Genomic DNA, 11,666 nt, shown 5'->3' with positions numbered 1-11,666 from the left:
TCATAGAACAATTTACTTTTACTAAATTGCTTTATTTACTTCATTGAAACGATGCAACACATGGTTTTGCAAACACAGCTTCGTGATAACTTCAATTCGAACATATTAAAATAAGTTTTAATGAAGTGGTAATAAATTTTAGTACCAATTTAAATTAATGCAGTTAATATTATATACATTTTATATACCTAGTAAAGTAGTATAGTCAAAATAAAACCAAAAAAGTATACTAGTAAATATATTACTTTACACAAATAAATATAATTAGGTCAAATTTAATAAATAAAAATAGTTTATAGTATACATTTTTTATTTAAAAAAATAATAATGAAGAAGTGAATGAAAAACAGTATAAAAACCTCTTAACATATTGGCAAAAACATGCACCGCACAGAGTAAGCTTTGAAACTCTGATCGGAGCCCAATTCTCTCAACTTTTCGAGCCACCGGTTTCTCAAAATTTCATCATTCTTAAAACACAAACAGCTTCATTTTTTTTTTCAATTTCTCATTGTTCTTCATTCCTCTGTGTTAAGGTGCGTTTTTTTATCTTCTTATTCACTATTTTTCTTCTTTTTTTATTTTATTTCAATCAATGTGCGTTTATATTTCGTGATTATTTTTTGTATCAGTTCGTATAATCTGTAGTTAAAGTAGTTTGTATCTTGATTCTGTTTGAAAATAAAGGGATTTTTTTTTGTGTTTCGTTTTGGATGGTTATTTTTTAATTTTATTTTTACGGTTTTTGTGACGTAACCGAACCACCATTGCCGTCTGCGACAACCTCAATGAAGCGTGTTGTGTTGCGTTGCAACCACATTACTGTGGACAATCCGAAACCTTAAATTCTACATGGTCAAAATTTTTTGAAATAAAGGTTTTAGTTTTTGTGCTTTTTATTGTTCTTTCTTTGTGATTGTTGTTTGATGTTTGGTCATGAAGGGATGCATGAGCGATAGTTTGTGTTGTTCTTAAGTCTCGTCGTTTGAGTTTTGATTGATTTTTGGCTCTATTGTGTTGTTCCTTATGGATGTTTGTGAAATTTGTTTAATTGAAGAGTTGGGCAAGCAAGGATTTACTTGTGATGGATAAAGAGAAGCTTGTTTTGTTTTGTTTGGTTAATGTTGCCCTAATTTTGAAAGAAGTGATTGAAACTGCTGTTTTAGAATTATGTCATGATTTGGGTTTTATTTTGCAATTGGGTTTGATTGTTCTCTGGATTGTGTTAGGGCATTGAGAACGTGATATTGTGTTGGAAACCTAACTTTATGATATCGATATGTTTGTTTTGCAAATTTGGTACTCAAATATCTGCATTGAATTCTTAGTTACTTGATTATTTGGAAAAAAATTGGGATTTAATGGATTGAAATAAGCACTTACATAACTCCATTAGGTGTTGTCTGTTAACCATTGTTTCTCTTGTTTTGTCAAAATTTTGTTACTCGGTTTTAGTTTTGTTTTTCATTTCTTTGTTGGTAATGTAGTTTTTTCATCTTGGATTGTTTACAGGGTTTCTTAGGCTTGTGCGATTAAGGGAAGTATCTTTATTGCACACGCCGAGTTGTCAGATTCTTGGTGTGGTGTGAATATTTATTTATTCACTCCTAGTTGATGTTGCTTCGGTGTTATGCTTGGAATCAAAAAGAGTGATTAGCTGGAGAAACAAACCAGTTAGTAATGGAATGTTCCGAAGATGGTGCCTTAAGGGCGAAAAAGATGGCAGAGAAGAGGTTCTTACAGGATAACTTTGGTGTTGCAAAACTACTTGCAACGAAGGCTCGAGCCCTGAATCCCAATATTGACGGCATCAGTGAACTGATGGCAACCATTGATGTTTATATAGCTTCTGAAAAAAGAGTTGGTGCAGACGTAAATTGGTACGAGGTCCTTGGTGCACAGCCCTTGGATGATGATGAAACAATTCGGAAATGTTACAGGCAGATGGCTCTTACTCTGCATCCGGATAAAAACAAGTCGGTGGGTGCAGACGGCGCATTTAAGCTGGTTTCTCAGGCTTGGACTGTATTATCTGATAAAACTAAGAGAGCCGCCTTTGATCAGAAGTGCCGCTTATGGGAGTCCTTCAAAAGGATTACTGGTGGTATACCTCAGAATAGTTTGTTTGATACTATTAACCTTGGTGGGAAACCTTCTGAACCTGCTAGTAGGGGTGGTTTGTTTAATGCTGCTAACCGGAAGGACAGAGATCTCACGAGTGGTGCTCATGCCAATCCTACTCCAAGACCTTCTGTATCTGCTCGTTATAGTGGTTTGTTTAGTTCTGATACCGGGAAGGACATAGATCATATGAGTGCTGCTCACACCAATCCTACTCCAAACATCCCTCTTGATAAACAACCTTCATTTTGGACTGTGTGCAGTTTCTGCAGGACACATTATGAGTACTTTACTGTTTATAAAAACTGCAATATTGTTTGTGCCGGCTGCAAGAAGCCATTTTTTGCTTCTGAGACACCACCCCCGCCTTTAATCGCAAATGCTTCCCCCACTTTAAGAGCTGCTTTGTTGAAGCAGCATAAGTTCAACTCAACCGGATTGGTAAGAAACAACCATGTTTCAAGTAGGACATTGACGTCTGCCGGAAATTCCAGTGGACCGACATCAGTTTCTACTGCTTCTGGAGCTCTTGGTCATTTTAACAGGCCATCTGTGAATTTGAAGAGAAGGCATGAAGATTTGACACCTCTCATGAGTGAGGAGGCACATTTAGGGAAAACTCATGTTGAAAGAACTGTTGCAGGTTCAGATTTTCAGCCTTCTTGGAAAAAAATATGCACAGGTGAGCGTAAAGTTGATAGTGATAGACAAGGCATGGAAGCTGAAATGGCATCAAAAAAAGGAATAAGCTCTACCAATGTGTCTGGGTCTCTGAAGAATAGTTTTGATGCAGGAAAGGTTAGTGCTGCTGGAAATTCCAGACGAAATGGTATTAGGGACATGTCTCAGCAGAATATGAGGAGCATCTTGGCAGAAAAGGCTCGGAAGGTGATTTGTAAGAAACTTGATGAGTGGAAGGAGGGTCATAGAAAGCTTGATGAGTGGAAGGCGATTCGTAAAACACTTGATGAACGGTATCCGTCTTCTACATTAAAGAATACTGGTGCAGAAGTCAAAGTGAAGGAGAAAGAAAAGGCTATTATTAATGGTGTGAAGCCTGGTCCAAAAGAAATTGTTGATTCTAAGACCACCAACAACAACTCTATCTCTGCTGATTCAGAGGTGCCTCTTTCTGTCACAATGAGTGTTCCAGACCCAGATTTCCATGACTTTGATGGGGACCGAGTTGAGGACACTTTTGGTGAGAACCAAGTGTGGGCTGCATATGATGATGAAGACGGAATGCCGCGCTACTATGCCTTTATCCACAGTGTGATCTCAAAGAATCCATTCCAAATGAAGATAACCTGGCTGAGCTCTAAAACCAATGATGAATTTGCGCCGATAAAGTGGGTCGGTTCTGGCTTTCCAAAGACCACCGGGGATCTTCGACTAGGCAAGCGTGTAATCAGCAGCACTCTCAATTCTTTCTCGCACAGGGTCAAGTGGACAAAAGGTCCAAAAGGAATTTTCCGTATATATCCAAAGAAAGGGGATGTTTGGGCTCTATATCAGAACTGGTCCCCTGATTGGGATGAACTTACTAAAGATAATGTCATACATCAATACGAAATGGTGGAAGTGCTTGACGACTACAGTGAAGAGCACGGTCTGAACGTTGCTCCACTTTCCAAGGTTGCAGGTTTCAAGACAGTGTTCCGCCAGAATGCTGACTCAAGAAAAATCAGGAACATTCCAAGGGAAGAGATGTTTCGCTTTTCACACCAGGTACCTTCATACTTGCTTACCGGAGAAGAAGGTGAAAATGCTCCTAAAGGTCTCTTGGAGCTGGATCCTGCTTCTACACCTATGGAACTTCTTCAGCTGATCACTGATCCTCCAACCCAAGAAATGGAGGAAATGATGCCAGTTGAAAAATCTTCAAAAGATGACTTGAAGCACAAGGACAATTCTGGCACGGGAAAGAAGGCGGCTGGAGCACAGGCAGGGAAGGTTTGGCCTGAGAATTTGCTGGTATACAAGCGAAAGCGTTTTAAGGTAAAGAAGGATCAGTGAAGTGAAGTGGCTAGTAGTTGTGAATAACAGAATTGAATTGAAGAGATTGTGTTCCATTTAGATAGAGATAGCCTATTCAATTCAAATACTCTTGCAAAACCATAGTTTATAATTACCAATCCAAACTAAATTGCTTTTGTTATTATTGTTGTATATTTGGCAGTCCTACAATTTTGCTGTTGGTTGTTACATCTGTAGGATTCTTTGAAATGCCAATGTATGCCAGTTACTAGCTTCTTTAAGTCAATAAAATTCAGCATAATTTTATTCATATACTCAATTATTTTGTTCCTTTGCCTATTCAGGACAGGTTTTATAATTTGGTGTAATATAGTTATAGTTTTAGAATGTAGTTGGTGTCAAAGCCAGTGTTATTTGTAACTTAATCAAACTCACTTTCAGTTTAAATGTGTGTAATTAGGATGAATTATTTTCACAATAAGATTAGAAGCCTTAAAAACAACATTAAAACTCATTCTAAATAGACTTGTCATTAATTCTTGGGGGTCATTCCAGAGAGAGTATTTTTTCATTTAGACCTTTCTTTATGAACGGTGGGTTATCTCAATTCTTGTGTCATCATGAGAAAACATTTTTACAATTGAAATCTTTATTTTATGAACAAGACATTTTGTTAAGAGATACATCATAGATTTTATGAACAAGACATTTTGTAAGAGATACATCATATACACACTCAAAATTTTAAAGGGAATATGTATATAGATTCTCTTATTTATAAAATGTTTAATCTTTATTTTTTCAATAAATGGGACTTTCTTACACTTTGTTTCTCAACACTTTCTATTCATACATGTTTTTCTCAACAAATATAAGAACTAGAACAACACTAATTGATTAAAATATATAGATTTAATTAATAGTACAGGTAGACACATAATTTATTTTAAAAATATTATATATCTTAATGACATATTTGAAAGTTCTATAGCCATAGTAGATTAATTTAAAGGTATATTAATTAAAAAGGATTTTTGGCTCATTCAATTATCAAGTTGATTAATGGTTAACGTTGTTTTTAGTAAATCAAACTATAAGTTTTAATTCATTTATAGAATTAAACTCAGAAAAATCTTAGGAATATATTATGCAAAAATATTGAGAAAGTGTATTCATACTTGATAATTTCAAGTTTGGAAGTAAAACAGTTATATGAAATCACAAGAAACAAAGCGCATAATTGTTTGAATAGATAAAATAAATGAAGAAAAATTATAAAAGGCAATAGAGTAAAATGCTTAGATTAAAATGTGGGATGCAAATTCATACATTTCTCACAAATTTTGTGACCTCTGCAACTTGGATGTTTGAATCTATAAAGAACAACAATGAAAAATGTGAACCATTGTTACAAAGATTAAATCCACTCATATACATGTACATCAATGACCATCGACAACAACTAACTCTCTAGAAATCGACGCGTACACCATTATATGACCCTTTTGTCCTCTACACTGCTTCCATGTGTCTTCAGCAATTGAACTGCAAAATAATTGATATTGTTATCGAAAGAACATCTTCAGGTCTCCTAACTGCCTTTGTCGAGTTTCATGTCTTCCAACTACTTCTGTCGAGAGCCCTCTCTTTCGAACCTTGTGATTTATGAGGTAGAAAACGTGATTTATCCACCTGTACTTAGCTTGTGTTTTTATCTCACATCTCTGATCCTATTGAACATACTAGGTCGAAAATTTCAGACTAACAATTACTCAAATAAAAAATTATCTAATTTACGAATGACATAAGACTTTCCGCTCCAAAGGCATGGGATGAAATTCAAACAATCAAGAATGCTAACATTTGTTGTACTAGAAAACTGATTTGGGACATGCTTTAAGCAATTGAAAAATTCAGGATTAATATTCTCTTGAATCGGTATACGTATTGGGTGCCCAGATTCTATCTCACACTGCTACGAACTCTCGTATCTAAAACTATATGATCAAAGTTAAGAATGTGCTCAGTTACGTGTTTGTTTGGAGGGCAAGTTATGGGTCTTCATCCTTCTAGCTCAGTCATTAGACCTCCCCTTGTATGTTGATGTTCAGGATCTAACTCTAATCATAAAAAAAAACATTTGTTCAACAAGACTGTTTCATCTCAACCTTGGAAAATGATAGAGGTGATACTTACCAGATAACTCCCTAACATTATTGGTCTTGGATAAGGAAACTTTACTTCAAAAAAAAGTCAAATTCTTATTTTGACTCGCCTCACACAACTTTGTTCCCACTCTTACAATGTTGCATTATCATAACCTTCTAACATCACTTTTATGCAATATTGTGATTTGAATGATGAATCAATTATGCATTGTGTTTGAGATTGTAGATATTTCAAAACATGTGATAAACCCTAGGTTTTGCTAATTCAAGATATTAAAAATAAAGAAGTAGATATCCCAACTTTCTTCATAACTAAAAATGTTACAAATTGACTTAAAGATTGTATGTTGGATGGGTTAAAAGAATCATTTTACAGCGAAAACTTGGTGAGTATGGAGAAACAGGAATTCAACTTGCATCGCTCAAAAAGCCGGCCCCTTATACCGCCTTACCTTGACAACGCGTAGCATGAAAAAAATCAGAAGAGGATTGTCTCCCGTGTAAGTTACATGGGAGAGAGCAGTGTAAATGTGCACCATTAGATTCTAATAGAGTATATAGTAGTTAGTGGTGTATACTGTGCCAGCTATGCTGTGCCAGCTGTATTCGGTTAGTGATAGCTGCTATATATATAAAGAGCCACTGTATTCATTTTGATCATGAAATAGAATATTATTCTTTATCTCTCTTATGATACTCTATCATGGTATCTAGAGCTCATTTTTTTCCGATCCAGTGACCTTCACCGATGGCGTCACTGTTTCGCAACGACGACGCCTTTTCTTCCTCTCACATCAAGCTTTCAAATCTGATTTCTGTAAAGCTTGATGATAAAAATTTCAAGCAATGGAAACAACAAATTGATGGTGTTGTTCGTGGCCACAAGCTTCAACGCTTCGTCACAGTACCGGTGATTCCTCAGCGATCGCTGTCGTCTTCCGATCCTAATCTCAGTGAGGTGAATGATGCGTATCTTGAGTGGGAGCAACAAGATGCTCTCATCTGCACCTGGCTCCTCTCCACGATCTCCGATTCGCTGCTTCCGAAACTTGTTGATTGTACGCACGCATGGCAGGTATGGACGGAAGTTCACCGTTACTTCTCGACGTTGCTCACGACGAAAGCACGTCAGCTTCGCTCGGAGTTGCGTCGTCTTTCCAAAGGTAATCTCGCAATTGAATCGTTCATGATGCGCGTGCGTGAAATCAATGAGTCCTTGATTTCAATTGGGGATCCTGTTCCCCTTCAAAACCTAATTGAAATCGTTCTTGATGCACTCCCTGAGGAGTACGATTCTATCGTCGCCGCTGTCAATAGTAAGGAAGATCTCAGCTCTTTGGATGAACTCGAATCCTGTCTCCTTGCTCATGAATCTCGCTTGGAGAAGCATCGGAAAACGATTCTCACGGAACCGGTGTCTGTTAATTTGACGCAAGCTCTGTCGTCAACCTCGTCTTCTTCGGTGGAACCTTCGGTGCCTACTACAGAGTCTTTTCCGACTGGCACTAGTCACGTGACCGCTCATGCTGAGAACAACAATTACAACACCGGAGGAGGCCGATCTGGACGTGGTGGCGGTCGTTTTAGCCGTGGCGGTGGCCGTTTTGGTAAGCCTCAATGTCAGATCTGTCACAAAATTGGCCATGACGCTTCAATCTGCTATCACAGGTATTCGCAATCTCCGTCTATGCAGTTTCCACCTCCCCGTGCTCCCTTCAATCCATTCCTGATGAACACTCGTCCAGTGTATGCTCCATCTTTTGGCTATGTTGCGCCTAGACCAGCTGCATCCACACCTTCTCTCCCATAAGCGTTTATGGCAAGTGCAGATCCTAACTTCAATAACCAGTGGTGGTATCCTGATTCAGGTGCGTCACATCATGTTACACCTGATTCTTCTAATGTGTCTGATGCTCACTCTGTGACTGGTTCTGAGCAAGTTTACATGGGGAATGGCCAAGGTTTGTATATCAACTCTATAGGTTCCATGAATTTTACCTCCCCTACCTTTCCTCACACACCTCTCACCCTTCACAATTTACTTCTTGTTCCTCATATCACCAAGAATTTGATTAGTGTCAGCAAATTTGCCCAAGATAACCAAGTTTTCTTTGAATTTCATCCTTATTTTTGCCTTGTTAAATCTCAGGCTTCTTCTGAGGTGCTTCTTCGTGGAGTTGTAGGAGCTGATGGTCTATACAAGTTCCAAAATCTCTCTTCTCAAGTGCCCAAGCCTCCCTCTAGTCTCAACTCTAGTGCTGTTTTAGGATCAAATTCTTATAGTCCTAGTACATCTTGTAATACTTTACTGCATTCTACAGCCAACAGTGTTGCTATTCCTGCTTGTACTACTGCTATTCCAATCAATAAAATTGACTCTTCTTATGTTACTTCACCTCTTGTTTATTCTACTACTTGTGCTAGTTCTGCTCCTACTCCTAATATTATGTCTAACAACAAGTATGCTTTATGGCACACAAGACTTGGTCATCCTCATTATCAAGCTCTTGCTGAAGTGCTTAAAACTTGTCACATTCCTCTCCCTTCCAGGTCCCTAACTGAACTATGTACTGCCTGTTGTCTAGGGAAATCCCATAGACTGCCTACCTCTCTATCCACCACTGTTTATACACAACCCTTTGAGTTAGTTGTGTGTGACTTGTGGGGACCAGCTCCCATACAGTCATCAGGGGGTTACTCCTATTTTTTGACATGTGTAGATGCCTTTTCTAGGTTTGTTTGGGTTTTTCCCTTGAGACTCAAGTCTGATACCTTTACTCAGTTTGTTCAGTTTAAAACCATGGTTGAGCTTCAGTTTAACTGTAAAATTAAGGTTGTGCAGAGTGATGGAGGTGGTGAGTTTAGACCTCTCACCAAATTTCTCACTGATCTTGGTATTTCTCATAGGTTTACATGCCCTCATGCTCATCACCAGAACGGTTTAGTTGAAAGAAAACATCGTCACATTGTAGAAACAGGCCTGGCTCTATTAGCTCACTCTCATTTACCACTCAAATTTTGGGACCATGCCTTTGTTACAACTGCTTATTTAATCAATAGGCTGCCTAGTGTATCTCTTGCCCACCAATCTCCTTATTTCAAGCTTCTTCACAAAACTCCAGATTACTCTCATCTTAGAGTCTTTGGTTGTGCCTGTTTTCCTTTTCTTCGCCCCTATAACACTCATAAATTAGACTATAGATCCCAAGAGTGCATATTTCTTGGCTACTCCACTAACCATAAGGGCTATAAGTGTCTTGCAGCCACTGGTCATATCTACATCTCTAAGGATGTTTTGTTTCATGAGACAAGATTCCCTTATGCTTCTCTATTTCCTTCAACTTCTCCTACTGCTACCACATCTTCTTCTCCTCACACTTCTGCCTGGTCTATACCAGCAGGTCCTCTTTCTGTAGCTCCTCTCCATCAAGTTATTTCTATCCCTGCTACCACTACTGCTTCTGGCAGCAGTTCTATGTCTACTCCTGGGCATGCTCTCAATTCTCCTAGCAGACCACCTTCCAGCATTACCTCTCCTGCTCCCAGCAATACATCTTTGGCCTCCCCTAATCCCATCACCTCACCTATCACTCCTGCATCTCTCACTCCTCTCACCTCTGATATTGCAGAGGCTAGTACTATCTCTCCTTCTTCTAGTCCTGAATCTGTTGCTCATTCCATCCCTGAACCAACCCCCCATCCAACCTTTATTCTTCCCCATAATACTCATTCCATGCAAACTAGAGCCAAAAGTGGCATTATAAAACCTAAACTTCACCCCACCCTTTTACTCACTCATGTGGAACCTACTACTGTTGGTCAGGCTTTGGCCTCTCCCCATTGGTTTCAGGCCATGAAAGATGAATATCATGCCCTGTTGAAGAATCAGACTTGGACCTTGGTGTCACCATCTGTTTCTAGGAAGCCAATTGGCTGCAAGTGGGTATTCAGGGTTAAGGAGAACCCTGATGGTTCCATCAATAAGTATAAGGCCAGGTTGGTGGCTAAAGGCTTCCATCAGCAGGCTGGTACTGATTTTACAGAAACTTTTTCACCTGTGGTTAAACAGGTTACTGTCAGAACTGTCTTATCTCTTGCAGTGACACACAAGTGGCCTATCTAGCAAATTGATGTGAACAATGCCTTCCTAAATGGCACCCTTGAGGAAGAGGTATATATGCAGCAACCTCCTGGTTTTGAAGCTCCTAACACGACTCTTGTATGCAAGTTGAACAGGGCTATTTATGGGCTAAAGCAGGCTCCTAGAGCCTGGTTTGACAAGCTTAAGAGCTCTTTACTGCAACATGGTTTTCATGCCAGCAAATGTGATCCTAGCCTATTCCTGCTTCATACTGCAAACTTAACTATAATGGTATTGGTCTATGTTGATGATATTATCATCACTAGTAATTCTGCCCCTTTCATTACCAAGCTGATCAGCAAATTAAATACTGATTTTTCTCTGAAACAGTTGGGAAAATTGGAGTATTTTCTTGGCATAGAAGTTAGTCATTTGGCTAATGGTTCACTCTTTCTTTCTCAAGCTAAATACTTAACTGATTTGCTTGCTAAGGTTAACATGCTCAATGCAAATAGTATGCCTACTCCTATGGTATCTACAAGTAAACTGTCAAAAGTTGGCTCTGCTGCTATTCCAGATCCAACTCAGTTCAGGTCCGTTGTGGGGGCACTTCACTATGCCACTACTACCAGACCTGAAATCTCATTTTCTGTAAACAAGGTTTGCCAGTTTTTATCTCATCCTTTGGAAGAACATTGGAAGGCAGTTAAAAGGATTTTGAGATCCCTAAGTGGTACTCTACATCATGGATTACTCATTCAGCCTGCTCCTGCTCATCAACCTCTATCTTTGCTTGGGTTCTGTGATGCTGATTGGGCATCAGACCCTGATGACAGGCGCTCTACTTCAAGAGCCAGTGTGTTCCTAGGCCCTAATTTGATTTCATGGTGGTCTAAGAAGCAACAATTGGTGGCTAGGTCTAGTGCTGAGGCTGAATACAGGAGTATGACCCAGCTTGCTGCAGAAATCCTATGGGTGCAGTCCCTTCTTCTTGAGCTTCACTGCAAAATCTCCATTCCCAAACTTCTCAGTGACAATCTCAGCACAGTCACTCTTGCACATAATCCTGTTCTGCATAATAGGACAAAACATATGGAGCTTGATATATTTTTTGTGAGGGAAAAGGTATTGTCCAAAAGCCTCATTGTTGAACATGTGCCAGCTATGGATTAATGGGCAGATGCTTTAACCAAGCCACTTTCAGCAGCCAAGTTTCTTCCTCTAAGGGACAAACTGAGAGTGTTCAACAAACATAGTCTGCTTGCTGTACCCTCAGTTTCTAAGGGGGACTAATAGAGTATATAGTAGTTAGTGGTGTA

General features: G+C 38.8%; 1 protein-coding gene across 1 annotated transcript; it reads left to right on the top strand.

Annotated features, from left to right (window-relative positions):
- The first annotated feature begins 378 nt into the window (after window positions 1-378).
- Window positions 379-4,417, top strand: LOC127078366 (uncharacterized). Its single transcript, XM_051018821.1, has 2 exons — window positions 379-536; window positions 1,513-4,417. Exon 2 carries the CDS (start codon window positions 1,681-1,683, stop codon window positions 4,135-4,137), a length of 2,457 nt encoding a protein of 818 aa, XP_050874778.1. The 5' UTR covers window positions 379-536; window positions 1,513-1,680; the 3' UTR covers window positions 4,138-4,417.
- Window positions 4,418-11,666: the final 7,249 nt, after the last annotated feature.

Source organism: Lathyrus oleraceus, chromosome 5 (assembly GCF_024323335.1).
Source record: "Lathyrus oleraceus cultivar Zhongwan6 chromosome 5, CAAS_Psat_ZW6_1.0, whole genome shotgun sequence".
NCBI classification, from domain to species: Eukaryota; Viridiplantae; Streptophyta; class Magnoliopsida; order Fabales; family Fabaceae; genus Lathyrus; species Lathyrus oleraceus.
Note: the sequence above shows the minus strand (reverse complement) of the source record. Positions and strands in the feature narration are given on the sequence as shown.